Here is a 26,187-nt window from a genome sequence, read left to right on the forward strand (position 1 = left end):
TAATACTTTAAATTTAAAAAAAATTGATTAAAAAAAAAACAGAAAACAAGATAAGGATTTCATATATATATATATATATATCAATCATAAAATAACTTCACTTGTATATATATATATAAGCCGCTGGGATAGTCATTGATATAAAAATTTTCTCTTTTCAAAAAAATACATATTATAATGAGTGACTTAAACACCACTTTTTGTTTAAAAAAGACATTAATAGGTTTTATAAAACTGTTTTTTGCTCGGCAATTCAAGCTGTCCTAAATTAATAAGTACTTGCAACTCAGCACTCCAGTCAGTAAAAAGAATATCTAACTTAGCTGTATAATAAAATGTGATTTTAATCAGGTACGGACTTGCAAAGAGAGAATCTCCGATTTCAAAGTGACATCTCAAGTAATGTTCTATAAAATGCTGACATCAGTCAACATGTTTTAAATACACAACATCAATTAAAATCAGTTCACTTATTAATAAAAGTCATAAATATTATAAATTAAAATTTCAGAACAAAACTGGTGGTTACATTTATATATATATATAAATTAACTTACTAAACTCTTTTTTTTCTTTCTTAAATTAATACGATGTTGCGAACAAACCTGATCTGGACATACAATTTTAGTGCGAAATCGCCTCACGTCACCCCCAAATCTGGCTGAAATCGTCATAAACAGGCATCAGAGTTCGATCCGGAATTTATTTGTAAGTAAAGGCAAGAAAAGTTTTAAAAAATTTAGCTGTTTTAATTAATTTATATCATTCGAAAGAATTTCAATTTTAATGAAATATAAATAGATGTAAAAAGTCCAAAGAAAAGACTAAATTTAAACATTTTTCAGAATTTTTCATCTTAGTTATTATTTTTTTTTCTTTCCAGGTCTCAGTCTATGAAAGAAAATAATAAAAGTATACTAAAAAAAAAACTCATTTCCTCTTTAAAAGAAAATTACTTTAAAATTTTTTTCCTCTTAAAAATAAGAGTTCAACGTTGGAAGATAAAATAAAAATTTATTATTTATCAGAATGTCTACTTTTAAAACGAAAAGATGTTTCCTAAATATTTTGTATATTTTATGCTTTTGCATTCGCTATGAAATAATTTCGGTTTCCACGACACCCCTTCTCTTCAATTTGAACGTAAAAGCAACATTTTGATGTGGCAACGAACCAACATTTACTTCTTATATTTTTGGTTTACATTGTGATAGTATTTTTATTCTTCTTTCAGGTATGCTAAGGATTTGAGATTTGTCTGCATTTACAGCTACTTTCCATTTAAATCACCAGTCTTCTATTTCGTATATTTGATATTGTAATTTCTGAAATGCTAAATTTGGGTTTCTATATTTCACGATGATTCCTAACAAACCTTTGCAAAGTTGCTCCACTTTGTAAAGAAAAAAGAATGTTTAAGTGTTATTAAAATATTTTGCAGAGATGCCAACTTGCTCCGGACAGCAAATATATATTTTAAAGTGGTAGTTTATTAATTGCGATTCTTGGTTTAATAAATTCAATTTAGTAGATTTTCATCCACCACTATTTCTAAATAATTCGTGGGCTTATATAATTAACCACTCTACAGTAGTTATGTATTGCAATATCATTTAAAAAGCAGGCAAAAATAGTCAAATTATTGCAAAATTTACTTTGTACTTATTTACCGTAATTTTTATTATATTGTCGTGTCCGGAGCAGTTGGCATCTCTGTAATAATCACACAAAGATTTTGGTTTGCAATGAAAGATTTAAGTTACAAGTTTTTATCATTTTGAAATAGAGACGTGTCCAGAAATGGAAGCTAGGCTTGTAAACAGAGATGCCAACTGCTCCGGACACGCCAAAATAATTAAAAAAACGGTAAATAACTACGATGTAAATTTTGCAAATATTTGACTAATTTTGCTTGCTTTTTTAAAAGGTATAGCATGATATAAGCAATATAATTTGGTGAATTATATAAGCCTACGAATTATTTAGAAATAGTGGTGGATAAAAATCTACTAAATTGAATTTATTAAACCAAGAATCACAATTGATAAACTACCACTTTAAAATATATATTTGCTGTCCGGAGCAAGTTGGCATCTCTGTGTAAATAGTAAAAAATACTCTGCGGCAAACCTAAAAAATTTGCTTTTAAAAAATAAATACCTAGATTTGAATTATAAAGGTACCACTCTTTACCTTTTTGACAAAAACGACGTAATCCCAAAATGGGAGCGTAGACTCGTTTTTGGTTAGTAATGGACACATCAACCGCTATTTTTAATTCAAAACATATTAATAACTATTTTTAATGTATGAAAAGAGTATGTGCATTGAAATGGTGAAAACTACTTGTTAGTGCCTCTGCTAAGTCTGACCTTGAGTCAACTACAGTTCCTAAACAAGCATCAGCTGGTGTTCATAATTCCTCCACATGCCTTACATGTAATCACAAATTTTCACATTTTAAAAGTTTTTGCACAGTAATCATGGTCACTACTTTAACACATTGGCTTATAGAGCTGACCGCAGCTTTCAAGTCCGATATTACATTGCCGGCTGTGACGGTTTTTTTCATCCGTGTTTCTTCCTTTCTGTCAAAGGGTTGACCGTGTAAATCTAAATACAGGTGCCGCTAGGGGTTAATATACATCATAAAACTTACTTCTGATTTATTTTTATACCTAAATTAAAAAAAAAAAAAGAAACGTGCCCGTCAATATTAATATATTTGTAGGCTTTTCAATGTAACGCATTCTTTTTACCACGTTTATATAAACTTGCCTTCGTGTATGTCTGTCCGGGTGGAATTTTGTAATCGATTTTATACTAACTTCCCGACTAGCTACAAACTTCAAATTTGGCACATAGTTCAGAATTGGATGACAATGCATGAAAATGAAGAGAAAAAAGACATACAAAGTAAAATAAAATTAAAACTCAAAAAAAGTCATTTTAGAGTCAAGTTGAGATTGTCTTTTGTTATCGATTCCATTATTTCAAATTAGTATTACATGTCAGGTGAAAAGATTTTTATTGTCGGAGTATTTTTATTGGCTGAAAAATCACGTGGTAGGATCCAGTTTTTCCTCATTCATTTCCTGATTGTTTCGGTTCTCATCAGCATAAAACTAAAGATTTTTGTATCCCTAGTTTAAAATGAAAGTTCTATTATTTTAGTAGTGGTCTTGACTACTCTTGACTAAGAAAAATAATCTAAATAAAAATATATATTTTAGGAAAATCGCGTTTTTTGTAGTGAAGAATAATAATTAAAAAAAAATTGAAAAACGAAAAACGTGGAGAGCATGAAATACATAACAGTACATATACACATTTTCTTACTCATACACATGCACAGCCACATATACATCCACACACATATGCATATGCACAAACATATTCCACATCCACATTCAGATACAATTGCATTTACAGATATACATACACATATTCTCAAGAGCACTCATACACACACTAATATAACATTACTGTTGTGTATTTCATGCGCCCCACGTTTTTCGTTTTTCAATTTTTTTTTAATGATTTATTCTTCACTACAAAAAACGTGGTTTTTAAAAATATATATTTTTATTTAGATTTTTCATTTTAACTTAAGTTTGATTCTTTTAATTTCAGAAGAAAACAAATTTGGACAACTTAACAAGCATGATCCTACCCGAAAGATAGAAGACGGTGATATTATACAAATGTAGCCAAATAGGGGATAATACTCAAAACCTGGCAAACCTTACACTTTATTTATGTTGTGATATTAATTTACTTTTATGGCTCACCACCTTTTAGAGTTTAAAAATTACAGAAATGAATGGAAAAATAAAACGCAATCACAAATCACGATTATAAAATTTCCAAGAATATGAAGCCTGTTTACACATCGCCTCGTGAACGCAACATAAGAGGAGAGATACACTGGAAGTTTTCTATAATGCTTCCGGTTTTAGAAAGCTTGTTGTATTCATTCAGTCACCCATCCATAGGTGGCATAGCTGAAAAATCGATGTATTCAATGGTGTTTAATTATTATGAGGGGGGGGGATAATCGTAATTCCATGGGTTAAACGCCTAAGTAAACTACTTAGCAGGTTTTTTTTTTAAATTTATTTATTTATTATTATTATTTTTTTGCATATTTGTAAAGATTAAAATTGCCCTAAACCATGAAAACAAACAAATTCAAAATAAAATATATACAAGTAGTAAGAACGCGCCATGAAAGATCCCTCCATTTCAGCTTTTAACCTCCATTTTCGCCTTATTACGAAAATATGTTAAAACGTTCTTGAAACATCCCGGTACGTGTAGGTTCATTGGAATTCGTTACTCGCTTTATAGATTTCGTTTTGTGTTTTGTTATGTATTTTCTTTGAATTTTATTTTCTGTTTTTTGCTTTTTATGCTTAATTTCGTATATATTTTTCACTTAATAAATTCTATTTTCGTTTCAATTTTCTTGAGTGCTCCTCACACTATTGTACTGATATATTTTACTCCGGCTATACTGATACAATGTTAGAAAGCACACTTTTTTACGGATATAATCGTGTGAGCTGATGAAGAACTTATATCTTTTCATTATTTTCATTATTTAATATTTTTTTTAATAATTTTTTTAAAATATATTTTATTTAATTATTTAATTATATTTTATTAATTTAGTAATTTTTCTTCGTCTCTTTTCATTGATCTTTACTTTACATGTTTTCTCTAAATTTTTAACTGATGCTTGTTACCAGCTGAGATAATGACAGTAACTGAATGTAAACAATAGCAAGCTTCCGCAAACTGGATGCAAAACATAAAAATACCGGTGTATTCAGCTAAAATTAGAATGTAAAATTGTAACACTACAAATACATTAATATTGAGTGACGCTTGAAACTTAAACTTTAGAGCAAAAATGAATTGCAAATAAGTTTTATGACGATTATTAATCCCTAGGGCCATCTGTACATAGCTTTACCATAAGATATTCGTAAATTAAATAAATACATTTGCTACCACTTTCTTATTTTTACTAAATTCTATATATTACTCTTACGCTGTTTCATTAAGCATGTTATCATGATTTGAACTGCATATGCAGATATCCCGAGCCGTTACTGCCTCGTACTCCTCCAAATTTCCCGTCCTCATTACTTCCAATGCCATTAGTCTCAGTCGCCCTAGGGCATAACACAGATCTGAGGTCTAGTGCCCGCTTGCGCGGGCAGGTACCTTGCCAAATTACATGATCTAGCTAGCTAGCATTAAGTAACATATGTTCAATACACAATACTTAATAGAAACCGTGTACAGACTTTACACGGTCAACAATTTGACGGAAAGGAAGAAACACCTGCATTAGCCAATGGGTTGAAGTGATGGCCATAATTAACCCTACCAATTCTCCAAACATTGCCCACGTTGAATGTTACATAATGTACATTATTTTTTTACGTTTTTATTGTGGATTTTGTATTTTTAGTATGCGTTTGAATTATATTAACAACATGTTTATGAAGTTGCGTTTTTTCTTATTGGAACTTTAAAATTTAATTTTTGAGTGACAGAAATAATTTGCTAATAAAACAACTTCTCATATATTTTTTTTCGTAAACTGTATAAAATAAAAAATAATCAAATCAACACAAAGTAAAAAATGTTAAATTAAAGAATAACAATGACTGACTTACTCGTAACTCCACCCACTTGTCAAGAAGGCGGCGACTATTGAACTCGCATAAAAGACCAGATTTAGTGACCGCAAAAGTACTGTCAGCAGATTCACCTCTCCCACATGCTACATCGCAGAAATAATTATTCCTTTGGTCTCCTAATATGGCTGATCGACCCATTAGAGGTACAGGTTCTAGTTTATACTGTAAAAATAAATATTTCTGATTACCATAAATTTTTTTTTTATAATAAAAGAAAAATAAATTATTCATCTCTAGATAATTTACAAATCACGTCAACATTGATTTTTCAAACCATTATATTGCATAATTGCAATTTTTCCAAAAATTTCTATATGTATTTTATTATACTGTTTCTATGTGTATATGCAAAAATTTTGCAATTTTTCTAGGCTTAATTGCAATTTTTTGCAAAAAGTCATCAATTGGGATACCGCAGGATATAATGAACTTTTTACATAAATTTAAAATCACATCAACATTGATATTTTAGAGACCATAACATTGCTTAATTGCAATTTTTGAAAAAATTGCAATTTTTCCAAAATTTCTATATGTATTTCATCATACTTTTTCTATATGCATGTGCAAAAATTTTGCAATTTTTCTAGGCTTAATTGCAAATTTTTTGCAGAAAGTCATCAAATTGGATACTTTTTACTTTTGGAAGCCTGAAAGAAGACGTAAACCTAAAAGAAATGACTGTTGATTTTTGAAGCGACGCATCTTTTTCTCCAGAATGAAAAATATATAATTTTCTTTTCACTTTAGTTTGCATTCCAGTTAACAGAAAGTACAATCTAAAAATTAAAACCTCAAGTTCGGCCCAGAGCAGCCTCAGGCGTGCAGATAAATTTTGATGATAGTTTTAAAATCACCGTCATATTTTTCAATATTAACATCGATTTTCCCCATTACTTGAAGTTCGACTAGTAACTTTTTTTCGTTCAATTATACGAAAAATTATCTTCTTTTGATACCAGGGTGGTTACAACCAGGAAAAAAAAATTAAAATTTAGTGAAAAATCTCTCATGATAGTGTAGAAAATTTAAAGAGTTTAAAAGGTTTAGCTAATTAATTTAACGCTGTTTTTCGTAACTCCTCAACCAAAGGAGATTAACAAAAAAAAAAAAAAAAAAAAAAAAAAAAAAAAAAGCAGTTTAAATGGCTTGAAGCAATGCGATGATTTTTAGCTGGAAAAAATAAATTTCCATGGTTACCAAGACTTATAATTTTCCAGCGTCGAACACTCTCATATGTATGCTTTATAATTGTTAAGAAGTCTTGGCTGCCAAGGTTCTGTTAGTCTTCCAAAAGACAAGCTAGACCATGGCTGAAAGCCCTTATATAGCAAGACGAAAAAGAGAAAAAACTGGTTCGTCAGACATTTCAGTCCAGCATTTTTTTCAAAAAAAATAAAATATCTGTAACTATCAAGATATCTTTTATAATTTTAACATATATATAAAACTGCTTCTTTTCCAGGATAAAGTAGATATTGTTGAATAATTTAAAAAAAGAATAAGTAAACTCCTCCCAAAAACTAGCATTGACTGAAATGGTTTTACTACCAGCTTTTTCTCTTTTCGGAGTAAAAATTGTCATGTTAAAAATTTAATTTTATCAATTTGTGCCAAGCATCCCTTTGAAAAGGACAGCAACGCACGATTCTCAATAATATAAAAAGTGATAGCTTAATTTCATTAATAGGTTTTTTCTTCCATATATATATATATAATATTGCCGAAAATCTTGGCAGTTACAGAAATTAGATTTTTCTAGAAAAAAAAGAGGATAGAATGAAATGCCTTTTGTACCAGTTATCGCTTTTTTCCGCCTTGATATATATATATATATATATATATATATATATATATATATATATATATATATATATATATATATATATATATATATATATATATATATATATATATATATATATATATATATATATATATATATATATATATATATATATATATATGTTTTCAGCCCTGAATGATACTTATGCTTTATACAGTACTTTATAACTCTCGGATTTATAAATTTAATTTAATATGATTTGGGCTACTACTAAACGCAAATAAATTAATCTTATATATAATATTAAGTCATCAATTATGATAAGCTAATTTTATCCACAATTGTATTTTAAAATATCTTTCACACCAATTGGGAAAGTTGGCAGCTCAGATTATACAGTCTATAAACACTACTCGGCATGAAAACAAGATTTTTTACACTGATTTATCTACTTTTTAAGTAAAATGGTCTTTTGAACTTGTACTTCATTTTAAGACGAAGCCTTTCACATTGTTACATGAATATAAATCTAAATTTGCCTACCGCGTCACATCTAACACACGTGTAGCACAGACATGACACATGCACGTAGCCCAGGCATAAATAAATATCTTTATTGTTCTTATATAAACATTAATAGACAACAATAAAGCAATGAAAATTTGATACATTTATTAATAAAAGTACTGTTTGACATACTTTTGTCGAGCGAGAGTATTCCAGGTACCAAAATTTGACATGGTTGTTGCCAACGGTTACAAAATAATTTCCACCAGCAGCAAAAGAAAGCGCTTTCACCTATAAAAAGATACAAAATAAATTTTATGTAAAAACAACTAAATAATTTATACAATACGATAGTATGACAGATGAAACAAATGCTCCGCTTTATGCAAAAAAAATTATATAAAATAGCTCATATTAAAAAATCGAAAAATGCAGAATTTTGGTTGATTTTGCAAGCACTTGAAAAGACTGCCAACGAAAGTGTAAACCGAATTAAAACATTTAAAGCTTTCAGAATTTTAGGCAATTTTGCCAACATTTTTAAATCTATACTGCGAGTAAAGAAACTGAAAGTGGCGCTTTACATGAACTTTTGATTCATTTATATGTTGTGGCATGAAAAATAACTTTACATGAAATTTACAAATCAAGGAATCATATATTAGGGCATAAACTTAGCTACTATTAGAAGAAATATTTCCAAAAAGCGGAGAAAATTGGCAGCCATGGGTATATTTTATTTTATAATCGTCGTTGAACAGCCAACCCAATTTTGAGTTTACGACTACCATATTGAACTACGTTGCCTTGTGATTTTGAATCCAATCCAGAAGTCAATGGAACTCTTGAATCAAGGATTGAGAGAAGTTTTCCCTTTTTTTAATGAAATTAGCCTGTATTTATTACCACCTGACAAGGACCTGATTTATAGAACCTGTGAGCCATGGATAGTGACGAGGTGGCTCAAAAGTTTGAGTGCTCGCCTCACAATGAGGTGACCTAGGTTCAAATCATAGCGTTGTCTGGGTGATACGAACTCCGCTCCCGACTTGCAGTAACCACAGCTGAGTTAAATATAACGACAGGGCAGTCAACTATCGAAGCTTTTTGAAAAAAATTATTCTAGTGGTAGCTATGCTTATGTTTTAATGTATTATTTTTTATTAATTCGAACTTATTTTCCACTCCACTACATATAATTGATTTAAAAGTTAATATGCAACGCCACTTCGTTCTAGCTCTATCATGGTGAGGTTTTTAATATGTTGGCAAAAATTACCAAAAATTCTGACAGCTTTGGTTTTAAGCGTCTACCACTCTATAAAATATTTAGCAAAAAACGCAGTAGTTAACAGGCCTGCCTACAATATTTGAAACGCTTTTGCAATAATTATAAAATTTCAACTGCTTCAATAGTTTTGAAATTTAGGTATGTAATATATTTCAATTACTCAATGGTTGTGAAATTTAGGTATGTAATAAATGTAAATATTTCAATTACTCGATGGTTGTGAAATTTAGGTATGTAATAAATTTAAATATTTCAAGTACTCAATGGTTGTGAAATTTAGGTATGTAATAAATTTATACATTTCAATTACTCGATGGTTGTGAAATTTAGGTATGTAATAAATTTAAATATTTCAATTACTCAATGGTTGTGAAATTTAGGTATGTAATAAATTTAAATATTTCAATTACTCAATGGTTGTATATAATAAATTTAAATATTTTAATTACTCAATGGTTGTGATATGCAACACAACGCCATATGCAACGCCACTTTTTTCCAGCTTTCAAAATGTTGGCAAAATTACCAATAATTTTGAAGGCTTTGGTTTTTAAACATCTACAACTCTATAAAATATTTTGCAAAAAGCATAGTAATTGGCAGGCCAGTAACCAAACTAAAAATTTTCAATTTAACCATCAATAAATACGTTTATTTAAGATATAATGTTAGGTAAAAGAGTTCATATACTCATATGGATAGAAATCAAAATTTAAAAGAAAAATGAAAGCGGATGCTCGTTTGAAAACAAAAAGTGAATTCAAGGGCGATTCAACGAGCTTCCATTGTATTTTCATAACCTACTCGTGTCCAATGTATGAGAAAACACCCTCAAGACCAATATCCGGAATACAAAGACAATATTTTACCGTGAAATCTGATTAGTCAATTACGTGGGAGTTGAAACACAGCCAAACATGAAAGCTGTTTGAAAAATGGGCTTGTCATCTTTCACTTTTGTTGTGTCACTTGCCAACGTCACTTTATTACGAAATTTCTTTAGTAACTTCAGGTATGCATGTAACAAAAATATTGAATTTTAAAAATTTATCCCAATTATATTTGTCATGTTTTTGCTCTACCATAAACAGTGTATTAATTACATTTCTATTCGTTTTGATGTAATCAACATTTGATATCGTTGTATTTCTCTGTATATTAAAAAATTGCGCGGGTCGGTGACATCGTCGTTGATTTGGATGTTCTTAACGCTACATTTCGTTTTGTAGCGCAAAGAATGTGAGACGTAATAACTTCAAATTGCATACGTGTGTTTAAAAATGTATTGGTAGTACAAATGGAATAAAACAAAATTAACATTTGATAGTTGGAGAATTATTAACTGTTGAACTTGTAGGGAAAAATACCAGACGGGCCGTACTACAGGCCGCTGGAATGCAACTATACAGTTGAAATTTGGTATGCGGAAAGAGCCATATTTATTTATGACTTAAAACTTTTTTTTTTCGAAATTCCACTTTATTAGAAAGTTAACGTAATTTTAAGTGCTTTTTTGCTATTTTCTATCACATTTTTTTGCTTTATGTTACATTTTGCTTTGCTGCCTGAAATCAATAAAATTTAGAAACTATAGACAGTGTAGGTATGTACAAAAAGTACAGAGAGTACGGCGGAATAGAAAAAAATTTAAGATTCTCCAATTAGTTCGAGAAATATTAACTGTAAAACTTGTAGGAAATAAATACCATTGCTTATAGCTTAAATAAATGCTTAATTTATTGCTATATAATATAGATAATCAATAACCACTTCATTGTCCCGGTCCACATATATGTGCATCATCGCTTCTTAGCTTCTAAAAACACACTATAAGAAAATTCATAGTTTTACCTTCACTTAAACATTTGTGGAAAAGCTTACTGGGAATTCCGCATAAACATAAGTGATTTCTAATCCACGTGCAAATTTCTCTCTCTTTATATATATATATATATATATATATATATATATATATATATATATATATATATATAAAGAGAGAGAAATTTTTTTCTGACTTAGTAGTTCTGTGATCTGTGTGAGGCTTTTTCAAATTGAAATACGTGCTTTTGTTCCGATTTGAGAAATCAAAGTGTCAATGAAAAAGTAAAAGTCCTTACTTTACAAGACACTTTATTGGAAGCTACTTTTTGTTTATTCCTCCAGTCCCACACATTCACTACCATGTCATGTTGTGAACCTATTGAAACTACATATTTCATGTTAGGGGAAAATGCCTGAAAAATGAAAAAAAGGGAATTAATTTAAGTCATATAATTTCAACAAAGTAAAGCAACGCAAAATTCACTTTACAGTAAATTTCTCTACTCTTAATCAAAAATGTCAATTTTCTAGTCCAGTAATTAATGCGAAAAAAGGATGGGGTTTTTCTTCGGAAAAATTAATAGCCAAGATACTTTTTGGCATAAAGCTATATTAAAAGATACCTGAAAACTCCTCTGTACGTTTCATCAATTTTTTAAAGGGAAAGGGGGGTTGATTTTTTCCTTTTTTTTGGGGGGGGGGAGGATATCTTCTAGACAGACAAGTGAAGCAGATTTTCAAAAAAAGGAGATTTCTTATGCTCAATTGAATGAGACTAGTTTCTAGACGATCTGACTAATAGTTTAGAAGTTATGAGCTTTTTAAGTACAAAAAATACAAATTTGTACTTATATCTGACTCACGCATTTGATACTGCTGTCTAAACAAGTGAAATAGTGTTTCTATTTGGTAGTTTTAGTGATAAGTGAGACAGTTTTCACGCTGAATCATCTCAAACCAACCCTACTTTAATATATAAAAAAAATTTAAAAATCGAGGGGAGAATACAAGGTAGAGTGGGGGAATTTAACATAAATAGTCCCAAGAAGTTGATACAGTTAAATATTATTTGATTAAAAAAAAATCATTCCCTTCAGAATTATACGGAATGGAAATAAAAGTCGACATGAAATAAAATCGACATGAATAAAAGTCGTCAAAACCGGCTCCCATTCTCATGATTTTGCAGGCGTGAAGGAGATGGAAAAAAAGTGATTTGAGATATAAACCATAAAGTTGCTAATGAAAAATGGAAAAATAAAGGTCTACATCAGTTACTCACCACCTCTCCATAGCAGGTAGAAATTTTTATTACCCTGATTTGCTCATCTCAGCCACTGCGGTTTTTTTTGTTTTGTTTTTGTCTTTTTTTTCTCTCTCGGCTACTGGTTTTTTTCTTTTTCTTAGTTTTCTTTCTCGCCTTTATATTTCCCTTTTTCGTTGGTAACTTTACGTTTTAAATAACTTTACGTGGTAACTTTACGTCTTCTCATTCACGTCTGGCTAGTCTTGAAAATGGGAGCCCATTTTTGAGCGCTTGAAACATAGTCAAATTTATTTCCTTTTCTTATATTTCTGAACAGAATGAATCTTTTATGCAAGAAATTTGCCAAATAGTCTATATAATAAACTACTGAATTCATTTACCCAAAGTTCCGTTTACTGTTTTTATTCAAACATGAAATAGTGTGCATTGCTAATTTCCGAACAATTTAATCAAACATGCTCTGAACTATGTCGGGTATTATACTTTTAAAAAAAATCGCCATCTATATTTTTTTTATTACCACTTATAAATGTGCCTATTTTAAATAATTTATGCGTGATATTATGAATTAAATATTTAGAACACATAAGAAAAATAAATACGTTTTCTTAACAATTCTTTTACAGATGACGAAGATTTCTATAAAATAATTATAAATAAAGTTTTGCTTACCACACAATTGATCCCATGTTTGTGGCCTGATAAATCAGCAATCTGCGTAAATTTTTGAACATCCCATATTCTGACATGGGACACAGCACCACACTAAAAATAAATTTTAAATCTTATTTTTAATAAAGTAAGGTGTTTCTTGATGCTTATTTTCAGAATTATTCTTCCAAACATGTAAACAATATAACATACACAATATAACAACAATATAATATACACATTAGAGGTCACTAACAGAGCCATTATTTTTGAAAGTGGTATAAATCAGTTTTGAGCTAAGAAGTCGAATATTTATTTCTTTTCTTTAACCCCTTGGGGACGGGTGATTCAGAAAAGCATTCGTACAAAATCAGAATCAAGTTGTAATTAAATAAAAAACGGTAACTTAAATGTAGTCGTTGCTAATTTGACAGACTTACTTTGCTTTTACTTTAATTATTGTTAGTTTAATCATATATATAATCAATGTTAATTCAAAGTATAACTAAATAGTTTTATTTTGAACAAAGTATTGGTGAATTAAATAAATCAAACAATTATAACTCCGCCCACAAATAAACTGCTAAAGAAATACTTTGATTACCAGTTTTATCTTTTTACCCTGATTGATACGGTTTTATGCTGTCACGTATTTGTGACAGTCGGCGCGAAAGGGTTAACACGTTGAATGCCATGGGGGTCATTGGTGACCCGCGAAGCCAAGATTATTAGAAACACATAATTCGAGTAAATTTTTAATTTTTTAATATTACTATCGTTTCTAAAATGGTTTGAAGAAATTAATGCACTATAGAACACACAAAAATAGTTTTATTTATATACACGGAGATGCCAACTTGCTGCGGACAGTTGGAATAAATATTTTCAAGTGGTAGTGTATTAATTGTAATTCTTGGTCTAATAAATTCTATTTAGTGAATTTTTATCTACCATTATTTTTAAAGAATTTGTAGGATTATATAACTCTCCACTTACCCAGAAAGGTCATGTGCTAACTTTTTATAAACTAGCAAAATCTGTCTAATATTTGCAAATTTTGTTTGTAGTTGTATACCGCGTGGCCAGACGGGCAAGCCATGTGTTAATCATAATCGTTGCAAGTTACTGAGTTCAAAAACATCACCCAAATTAATTTTTATTTAAACTCATTCAAATACCCTTATTAATTACCTTGGCAATTACCCTTAACTATTTGATGCAGAATTTTTTTAACACTTTCATCGTGGCAATGACGTGTCTTTGTCCCACCCTATACGCTCTCCAGCAGCACTGAAATTGAAATAAAACACAAGTTCCTTTAAAACTTGTTTATTTTACCTTAAAATATACTAATCAATTGAATCAATATCGTATTCACTAACACTACTATAGATCACCGCGAGTATTCATGGCAGACGAGTTATCTCGTTCGTCGCGATGAAAGAGTTAATATGTTTACAATTGCTAAAGAAGGTCGATTGCTTGGTTTCTAATGTTTTCTCAAAAAATTGGGAATCGGTGAGTTTTGAACAAACTCTGTTTCAAGTTACGAAAAAGCCATAATTCCTACAGAAAGAGTATGATTGCATCCAATTGCACATTAAACATATTTTTTATTACTTTTTTCATTATTTTGTATTAATTTAGGTCAAAATAAAAAAAATATTATATTTAGCATTTTAATAATTTGGGATTACGAAATACAGCATGAAACAGAGACCGTGCTAACATGGCTCACTTCCAAACAACAATTTTTCAAATTTGCTCTTATTTGCAGTTATTTAGATCGAAGAGAAGCAGTTATTTATCTTTATAATTTCGTTAATTTACGAAATAATAATATAAATTCTTGAATATGAATGAAAAAAAAATTGCTAACTTCCTTTTTTGGATTTTATATTTTAGTACAAATATAATTCCAATAATCTAACGGGATTTTTTTTATTAACTATTCGACTGTTTTGTATGATTAAAAAATATCAAAACATATTTTTGCTTGCAATTAGAGCGTCATAAAGAAAATATTAAAGGTACACCGGTGTCCCATCTGCGACAAATGGTAAAAGCTTCGGCTTTATAAAACTTACAAAATGATCTAATCGCGCTTTCAAAAATAACAGTAATTAATACAGGGAGGAAAACGAAAAACTTTAAAAAAATCAAATTAAATATTATTGGGGAAAACATAATTTTCTTTGGAAATTAACGTGTTTTACTATCTTTTTAATTCGAATTCTTTATAAACATTTATCAGACATTGATAAAGTTTTTGCTTTTTTAACTTAAATATGAATTTGGGTTTTTTGATGTGTGAAAAACCTTAGTTTTGAAAAGCATTAAAAAAACATGTATAAATGATGGGAATGATGAAATATCTGGTACAATTTGGAAATATCGTTCAAAATATTATTTTTTAAAATCATATAAGGTAAGCGTTAGCGTAAGTTTTATTTTTCTCTTTAATAAAAATATTATTGTGCTTCTTTTTCATTATTAAATTATTTTTATGGCTGTTTTAAAAGCAAAATTTTAAGAAATAAAGAAGAGCAATAAAACAAAAAAAACTATGTTCTTTTTTCCCCTTTTGAGGTAGTTAATTTAATTTTTTAAATATTTCTATAGCGAACTAGTTTTTATTTTATTTCTTTTAATTTTGACTTATTCGATAAAATAAAATTTAAAAAAATATAATTTATGTCAGTAGAATTTATAGGCGACATCCTGTTTGAAAGAATGGAAGAAAATGAAAACTCCAATGAATTGAAAAACTTTGGAAACAAAAACGGAACTAAAATCATAATATTATTCAGAAAAACCCTAAATTTTCTCCCGCAACTAACAGATTTTACTATTTTTTTCGCTATTATTGCTCGCCTTCCACAATAATGATTGATCAGATTTTGATGACGTTTTTGTTTTGTGTTTTTTTTATTTGAGGATAAATTTGGTTTCTCTTTTGCGTAAAAAATGCTTAACTTAGTTTTGACAACCATTCCAGAAATATGTATTAATGATGGGAATTATAAGACACCCGGTATAATTTTCAAAAAAAAAATTTTTTTTAAAAAAATAGGTCAGCTTGTCTGTTTTTCTATTCTTTTTTGAAAATATTATTGTGGTGTCATTCATCTTAAAAATGTTTTAAAAGCAATATTTTAAAAGCAATTTTAAAAGCAATATTTTGAGGAAGAAAGAAGAATAAGAAAACAAAAAAATCAATGTTCTTTTTTTTCCGCTTTGGAAGTACTTAACTTAATTCTTCGAACATTTCTATAGCAAACTCGTTTTTATTTTTACTTCTTTTAATTTTGACTCATTTGATAAAATAATATTTATAAAAAAAAACGAATTTTAACTGCTGCATCATAAATAAGTAACATCCTGTTTGGAAGAAAATTAAAACTATAACGAATTGAAAACCCTTGTAAAACCACGCATTTAAATATTTGTGATTTCAAAGCTAAACAAGAATAGTGTTTTTTTAACGTATGAAGTATGTGGTTTGGCGAGTTGAAAAAAGAAAAATTGATTGAATAGGATTGTCGGATTAGCATTCCATTCAAGTTGTACTGTTGACCCTAAAATTGAGATTAATTTTCAAGAGGGTGAGGTTTAAGGGCAAACTAAATCCTTTATGAAAAAAAAAAGAATCGTTTTTAAACATTTAACTTGTAAGCGTTTGAGACAATCGAGTAAGTTTTTAAATTCATGCAAAGGTGTATTAGTAAAGGTGATGGAATAGTAAATTCTACTGAAAATGGAAAAAAAGAAAGAAAAAGACGGCGTTTATCAGAGTTAAAACATAAAACAATGCTACTTTTTTTTAAAAAAATTATAATTATTTAAATTTTATCCCATGGTGAGAAATAAGTATATAGAGTCCTATATAACATTTGAAATGTAACCAAGTAACCATCACTGTTTCAGATATAAAAGCTAAAAATTTAATATAAACTATTTTACTATACATTTAATGGAAATCGCTTAATTGTTCCAGCAAATGAAATTTATAAGGAATTTATTTATGCAAAAATCGTAATTCTTGTAACAAATTCTTAAATTAAATCTCTTATTAAAAAAATTCTGAAGCATAAACTTACATAATATTTTGATTACTTATACCGCACTTTAGAAGACATTAAAACTTATAACATTCTAAAAAAACTCATGTGGCACTCTCCGTTGCAAGTTAAGAAAAGACCACTGCTGTATAAGATTTAAGTAATCATCCGCTACTGCATATAGTTCCGTTTTATTTAATTATCAAATTATATAATTTTGCATACAAAACGATAAAAAAAAAGCTTTTAAAAGTTAAACTCGTCGGAAAGAAATTTAATTCGTGCTAAATTTATAGGTAAAAAGCACACTGTGCTTCGTCGTTTCAAAAGTTGGCGATGTTGATATTCGTTCGCGCATGGAGCTTGGCATCCATTTAACGTGCACTTAGATGCAATCAGACTCTTTCTAGAGGAATTGTGGCTTTTTCGTAACTTGAAACAGAGTTCAGATGTTCATAACTCAGCGATTCCCAACTTTTTGAAAAAGCAATAGAAACCAAACAATCGACCTTCATCAACAATTGTATATATATTAACCAATGAAATTAAAACATTAGCAATGTAAACATAAAAACATATAATGGTTATCAGTGAAATTTTCTTACTTGTTGAATTTAGTTATCTTGAATAGAAAGTTCTATTGGAAATAATAATGCAATTCTGCACAATTTTTTTCATAATATCTCCAATATATGTATTGCATTTAGAATTTTTTTTAAAACTTGCTAAATTTTTGCTGGCATTTTATTTAAAATAATTTCCTAAATTTGCCCAAAATGTTAAATAAATAATGGATTATTGACGGTTACAAATATAACGGCAGTTTATAAAAAAATAGTTCCCGTTAAAAAAAAATCCTAAATCTCTTAGCCGTTGTGACCTTTCCATAAAACGCTTGACATATTTGTTTTAACCAAGCCTATTCTGTTAACTTCTACTTTAGCTTTAACCCTTTCGCGCCGACTGTCACAAATACGTGCCAGCATAAAACCGTGTCAACCAGGATAAAAAGATAAAACTGGTAATCAAAGTATTTCTTTAGCAGATTATTTGTGGGCGGAGTTATAATTGTTTTATTTATTTAATTCACCATTACTTTGTTCAAAATAAAACTATTTAGTTATACTTTGAATTAACATTGATTATATATATGATTAAACTAACAATAATTAAAGTAAAAGCAAAGTAAGTCTGTCAAATTAGAAGCGACTACATTTAAGTTACCGTTTTTTATTTAATTACGTCCTGATCCTCATTTTGTACGAATGCTTTTCTGAATCACCCGTCCCCAAGGGGTTAAAGAAGCATTGCGCTTTCTAATTCTAATTACATCTCGGTACCTGCCGTTGAAGGTAGCACTACCGATTGTTGACCACAGATTACTCGGGTCATGCTGACGTTTTTAGTGCTTGTAGATGGCACTAAGGGCAACTTCCGAAAGAAAGAATGAATTGACTGGATTACATTTGGATCTTACGTCGATAGGTTAAAGCACAGTATTTGAACTTCAGATCCAAATATAAATTTCTATGATAAAATTATATTGCGCATTGATTAAATATCCTCCGATACATCGGAGGATATTTAATCAATGTCTAAATTGTCTAATGTATGTAGTTGGAGAAGGAAATTGTTAACCACTGATTACTTGTGTCATGCTGATGCCTTTAGTGCTTGTAGGTGGTACTAAGGACAACGTTCGATAGAAAGAAATGACTGGATTATCTCTGGATCTTGCGTCGATAAGTTAAAGCATAGCATTTGGACTTCAGATCCAAATATAAATTTTTATGATAAAAATGCATTATGGTTGACTAACCGATACATCAGAGGATATTAAATTAATGTCTGAATTGTCTAATGTATGTAGTTGGAGAGGGAAATTGTTAACCACTGATTACTTATGTCATGCTGACGCTTTCAGTGCTTGTAGATGTCTTAAAAATACATTGTGGTTGACGGAACTTTTCTGTTTCTACCAAGAAATCCTTGTTATAAAACACTTGTTGAAAAAAACACTTGACACTTGAAAAAAAACGTCCTTTAAAAAGGACATTTATTTTAGTTTCTTTTTAATTTATTTACACGTACCACTTTTAAGTTTGGTCAAATTTTAAGAACCGTTATACAGAACGTGACGTTGCATACTGGTTGAATCCCATCACTGGGTAAGCACACACATACATTTTAAGAATGGAATAAGCGTAGTAATCCTCATTAACAAAAAACTTTTTTCTTAAACTTAAAATAAACTACCATTAAATTGACACTATGTATTGTGAGGGCAATTGCAACAAAAGATACTGTTGTTCTAAAACAGTCATTTTTCATAAAGTCACATTCCATGTCGTAAAAATTATTATCAACTTTCCGTAATTCTCACGATATTTAAGCCGAATCGTGACAAAATGCGAAACATTAAGTTCACATAAAGAATTCGTGACTCACGAATAAAAACTTGTAACGAACTTTATTCCACCTCCGTCAGAAAATAATAAATAAATAAAAAGAACAAACATTACATATCTAGAATTAACATCATTCCATATACACACAAAGTACATGAAGCATCACAACATAAACATAACAGAACCGTGAAAGGAAGTAAGTTCTTTAACAGTTAAATGATAATTTCCGAAAAGTCTTTACTTTATTTCCTTCCGCCATAATAAAACTCCCATTTTCTTTAAAAAAATAATAACTCGAATTAGAAGCAGAAACCAGAAATATGGCATTATAACTTCTTTATTCTGACATCTTTACAGATCGATGACTCAATAATTACTACACTCCGTGGCAACTTAAGAAAAGACCATCGCGGTATAGGATTTAAGTAATCATCCGCGACTGCATATAGTTCTGTTTTATTTAGTTATCAAATTATATAATTATGCTTTCAAAATAACATAGAAGCTTTTAAAAGTTGAACTAGTCGGACAGAAATTTAATTCGTGCTATCTTTTATGGTATATATCATAGAATTATTAAAAAAGGGTTATAGTTCCGTAGTCTTACTGGAATCCCAGACTTGGCGACATATTTCGAAAAATAAGTAGAACATTCGTTCTTAAAAAGGAAACAAACTATATGACTTTGCAAGAACATTGGATCTAATTGGACCATCAAAAATGGCGCGTCTTATACAGACAGACATGCCCTCAACAAATCAAATGTGAGATAACGAAATTTTTTTTTAAATTTTTGTTTCGCTTTAGAAAAAAATCGTCTGCAAGAAACAATATTTATTATTCTTTCATCGGTTTCTTTGAATGCGAACAGAAAGATGTATATTTGTTACGATTTTTAGATATCATTTTTATTAATTCTTATAGACAAAACAATAGTTTATATTCAATAAGTTTAATATTCCTCATTTCACATGATTTAAGAAAGCAAGCAAGAAGAAGGTTTCAAGAGTCTAAGTTGATATACATTCGCGCTGGAAGCTTGGCAGCCATTTCGCGTTCACTTTCGATGCAAACAGGCTTTTTCCATAGGAATGTTTTTTTTTCTTAACTTGCAACAGAGTATTAGAATAATGCATCTCTCAAATGCGATTACATCTCAATTTGTGATTGTAGCTGAACAAAGATCTTACCTCGCCAGTCGCCAAGTATTTTCCATCCCAGGAAAATGATAATGTTGTGATGTTTTTTTTAGCATCTGATACGAGGTGGCGTTGTTTATTTTTTCGTGTATTGTACAAAACAACTACGCATCTGAAAAAGAAAATAATATTGCTTTAATAAAAAAGGATTTAAGGAACTAAGTAGCACTGGCAAAACAGTTAGCGTTTCACATGAGACATATTTTTCATACCATTTGCAGAATTTTTAATGTAGAGCTTTTTTTTGTGCTGTATAAACAGTATAGCTGAACTTCGAATTTTTGCTGAAACATTTCATTTTATTTTAAAATATATTGGATTTTTTTTTGTTATTAAAACAGTTTTCTAAATGTTTTGTAAACATAGCTACCAACAATTACAAATTGTTTATAGTATTTCATCTATATATTTAGAGTGGTAATGAATCTCATAAATTTTATTTTAATTCTTAGATTTATGAGCTTAATTTAATGTGATTTTGACTAACACTAAAGGGAAATAAATCATTCGTATATGTAAGAGCAAGTTATGGAACCGAAAATTAGTGAAAGCCACAGCAATTATGTAAAGTTAATTTTATCTACAATTACATTTCAGTTAGTCTTTCACTGTAATTTTAGAAATACTTTCTCAGAAAGAGTAAAAATTAGCAAGTCTGTACAAAATGTAAGTTGTATGGAATTTAGCATTATTTCAACACATTTTTAATTAGGATTAAAATTCAAATGTGAGCTAATATATATTCTATAACACAAACTCAAAACAAGATATAGAATTTTACTCAACAACAAGATATTAAAAAAAGTAACACATGCTTATAGAAATTAATAAAAAAAAATAATAATTTTTAATAAAAAAACATGAAATTTAAAAAAAATATTAAATATTTTTAATAGTATTCTTATTTATGTTCAATTAGAATCAAAATTTTTATTGTACTTAAGGTGTGAATTTTGATTTAAAAGCCGAGTGTAAGAAAAGATTACAATTATTAATATATTTTACATTAATTTAATTAACCATTTTTACTATTAAAATTAAAAAAATTTTAAAAGCAAACTGCACTTTATGACTCTCTTTAAGCCCTGTCCTTAAAAGTTGTTTTTATACATGAAAAACACCTATAATAAAACTGTGCAGTACAAAAGCCTCCAGTCACTATATTATTATTTTACTTTGATTATAGATAGTCTTATGTTTCCTATACAGCACAGTTTTTACCTGCCTCCTAAAAATTATATATATATATATATATATATATATATATATATATATATATATATATATATATATATATATATATATATATATATATATATATATATATATATATATATATACACTTTTCTTTTAATGAAATGAACAGAATTAAAAGAATATGTAGTAATATTTATTTATCCAAAAACAAATCGATAAACTCTTTCAAAATCTGATAAAAAAACAATGGATTCCCAACTAATGTAATAAAATTTTATATAAAATCATTGAATTAATCGTATATTTTGTTTGGTGGATATATTTACTAAACATTTTTTTTTTTGTTAATTTTTATGATTTTCCCATGTGCAAATCCATTGCCAAAATTATTTGCTAAATAATTTCTTTGTTAATTCGTATAATTTTTCTATGTGCAAATCCATTTCGGGTAAATCCGTGGTTAGAATTATTTACTAAAAACTCCTTTACTAAATAATTTCCTTTGTTAATCTATACAGTTTTTCCATGTGCAAATCCATTTCGGGCAAATCCGTGGATAAAATTGTTTGCTAAAAATTTCTTTATTAATTTATACAATTTTCCATGTGCAAATCCATTTCGGGCAAATCCGTGGCTAAAATTATCTACTAAAATTTTTTCTTTGTTAATTTTTCCATGTGCAAATCCATTTCGGGCAAATCCGTGTCAAAATTATCTATTGAAAAAATTTTTTTCTTTGATAATTTAAATAATTTTTCTATGTGCTAAACCATATCGTGCAAATCCGCGGCTAAAATTATCTGCAAAACAGGCAATTTATGTTTCTCTTTTCTATTTTATATTTTTTCTTAAATAAACATCTATCTTCTAAAACTATTTATGATCAATTTTTAAAATTATCCAGTATAATATTACCTTGTGCACATAGATTTCGGGCCCATCCTTGGTAACTAACAAATCAAAACTCAGAATAACAAATCACTTCAGCAGTGCAGTAAGAACGACACTTTAAAACCCTCTTGTTACACTCATTTGGTCTTTTGTTTTCATCTTTTGTTTTCATATTTTGTAATCTGGCAATCTTTCTGCGAAAACATTTTTAAATCATTCTTGAAAAATATCCGTCCACGTAAGTTGATCTGATTTTGCTGCTCGCTTTATAGTCCTCCCTTTTTAATGTTTTTTCTTTTTATTTTATTTTATTATCTGTTTTTACATGTTTTACTTTTTGTGATCTATTTTATTTGTTGTTATTTTTATAAAAATATTTTTTGAGTGCTCCTCACACTATTGTATTAATATATTTAGCTTTGGCTTTATAGATACAATATCAGAAAGCACTCTGTTTTGCGGATATAATCGTGTGGGCTGAAGAAAAGATTATATCTTTTTTTTCCGGTTTTTTAATTAACATTTCATTTTTTTTCTTTTTTTTAAATAGACTATTGTTTGTTATTTTTTTACTTATTATTTCCCCCCCCCTTTTTTTCATATGTCTATTATTTTTCTTTGTTTTATTCTTCATTTTGAACTTATATATATATATATATATATATATATATATATATATATATATATATATATATATATATATATATATATATATATATATATATATATATATATATATATATATATATATATATATATATATATATATATATATATATATATATATATATATATATATATATAACATCTCATTGTTTCAGCTGTATCGAGGTAAGACTCTTAAAATAATGGCAAAAATTATAAAAAAATCTGAGAACTTTGGTTTTAAAATGCCTATTACTCTATAAAATATTTTACAAAAAGCGTAGTTGTTGGCAGAAACTAAAAGAACGAAAAAACTCTTTTAGATGATATTTTATAGAACAAATTGTCGTAGCATGAAACAACTGATGTAACTTAAAATCCCAAAACGTGTCAAAGTACTTAATGTTAAATAAGCCTAGATTTTCACACTATCCTGATCGACTAACACCTGATTCTAATGTTAGGATATATTCTATGTTTTTATTCAAATAATGGATTTCCTCTAGATCATTTAATATACTTTTCGTGACTTATATTCGTCATAAAAATCGATACGAAAAGTGGGGAAAACACGGAACAAACTACTTATTTACATATTAATAATAAAAGTAAACAAAAATGAATATTTACCCAGCAGGATAAGCTACTGTTCCTGTTTGAGGATCGCTGTCTATGGCTGAGTTGTTGCTGGCTGTTATTCCCAATACATGCTGTAATTCTACCTGAAAGTAAAAACAAACTATAAATAAATTGTTCTCAATTGTAACTTGAATATATATCCCTATATTGAATATTTCTAAAAAGAAGTAAAACCATCTCAGTGGAAATTTATTTTTGCTATCATATATAATTTCTTTTATTTTACAAATAATTATTTTAATATTTTCGGCATTGTTATGAAAACCACATTTAAATGTTAATTAAAAAAAGATGGAAATTTTATTTCATATAATGAACACGAATTGTTTGAAAATGAAGGGGTTATTGCTATCTTTAATTTTTAATGCTGGTTATACTTATATGCCAACTTGCTCCGGACAGCAAATATATATTTTAAAGACGGTAGTTTATCAATTGTGATTCTTGGTCTAATAAATTCAATTTAGTAGATTTTTATCCACCACTATTTCTAAATAATTCTTAGGCTTATACAATTCACCACTTTATGGTACAGATGTCAAGCTATACCTTTTAAAAAGCAAGCAAAAATAGTCAAATATTTGCAAAATTTACTTTGTAGTTATTTACCATTTTGTTTAATTATTTTGGCGTGTCCGGAGCAGTTGGCATCTCTGTATTAAGTATGCTTCAATTAGATTTTTTTAATTAGAATTAAATTCTATGCGGAAAATAAAAATTCCTAATTTTAAAAAGTATATTCATGTAGGTGTTGTTACTCATGCCATTTGCCAATTAAAAAGCCTGCTACCGGAGCCTAAGCTAACTTTTAATCCAAAGGGTGCGTTTCTTATATTCCAGTGGCACCATCTATGCCCAAGAATACGACTTCCGCCACACACACACACGTCAGAGCTCGTTTTACAAGGAGGACCCATTCATACTCCATTCATTCATCCACGGATCGTAATTTTGACTTTAACCAAAAAACGGTCAATGTCCAATTTAGTACCCCCCCCCAAAAGATACTTATTTGTTATGGGAACTTGGAGGACTTTGTAACCCCCACAGATTTAACATACACCAGTCACCTTTTAATATCCGGGGATACTTCTCTGCCGGCGGGATTCGAACTCATGATTTCAGGAGCAAGTGCCCAACGTCATACCAACCAAGCTATCCCGGCGCAAATCTATTTATTTTATCCTGAAATATCACTGGGGAGGAAACTTTTTTTTTTGGTTGCATGAGGCTTTAAATTAAATTTAAATATCTTTGCGTCACTGACTTCAAATTTGGAATCAGTTTTTCACTACATGATACAGTTTTTATTTAATTTAATAATGTATTCCTTAACTAAATTTTCAAAATTCACTCGAATGAATACTAAGTACCCCACTACGTAGGAAGTGGTGGGAAGAAGGCGACAATGCATTTCAGTTTATAATACAATAATTAAGATCATGTTTTTCTGTCTTAGTATTATTGTCAAAGAAGCAGACAAGTATATATATATATATATATATATATATATATATATATATATATATATATATATATATATATATATATATATATATATATATATATATATATATATATATATATATATATATATATATATATATATATATACATATATATATATATAAAAGTTCAAAATGAAGAATAAAACAAAGAAAAATTATAGACATATGAAAAAAAGGGGGGGGGAATAATAAGTAAAAAATAACAAACAACAGTTTTCTTTCCATTGTAAAGATAATTACTAAAAAGACAAAAATTGATCAGAATTTCCCAATAATCAAAATCGCAACAAAGGATATTTTTAAAATCATAGTAATAATTCAAAAGGACATCTTTTAGTTTAGAAAGGGGAATGCTATTGAAAAGATCCTGGAAATCAAAAGTCGCAATAGAATTAATTTTATTATGTTTAATGAAATCTAAAATCGGTTGATTATTGGTGATAATCCAAGAGAAACCCTCTTTAGTAATATAGTTAATAATCTTATTTAAGTAGTTAGAGAAAATGGTGCCAGGTTTAGTTAAATAAGTATTAGACCCACATGTGATAGTTCTAAATTTTACTGGAATTTTATGAAATTTAGGACTGATAATTAAGTAA

At 28.6% G+C, this 26,187-nt stretch overlaps 1 protein-coding gene across 2 annotated transcripts in view; it reads right to left on the reverse strand.

The window, feature by feature from the left end:
- The window catches only part of LOC107442449 (WD repeat-containing protein 62), a 143,945-nt gene that overhangs the window by 62,624 nt on the left and 55,134 nt on the right, over window positions 1-26,187 (reverse strand). For both annotated transcript variants that reach the window (XM_087160800.1, XM_087160799.1), the window contains exons 2-7: window positions 24,072-24,163; window positions 20,700-20,820; window positions 13,062-13,154; window positions 11,419-11,535; window positions 8,200-8,298; window positions 5,691-5,876 (exon numbers count right to left, since the gene is read on the reverse strand). In XM_087160800.1, coding sequence (XP_087016926.1) covers window positions 5,691-5,876; window positions 8,200-8,298; window positions 11,419-11,535; window positions 13,062-13,154; window positions 20,700-20,820; window positions 24,072-24,163 — 708 coding nt within the window. The remainder of the gene's footprint in view (window positions 1-5,690; window positions 5,877-8,199; window positions 8,299-11,418; window positions 11,536-13,061; window positions 13,155-20,699; window positions 20,821-24,071; window positions 24,164-26,187) is intronic.

Source organism: Parasteatoda tepidariorum, chromosome 4 (genome assembly GCF_982258835.1).
Source record: "Parasteatoda tepidariorum strain Cologne lab strain chromosome 4, Ptep-v5.0, whole genome shotgun sequence".
Taxonomy (NCBI): Eukaryota; Metazoa; Arthropoda; class Arachnida; order Araneae; family Theridiidae; genus Parasteatoda; species Parasteatoda tepidariorum.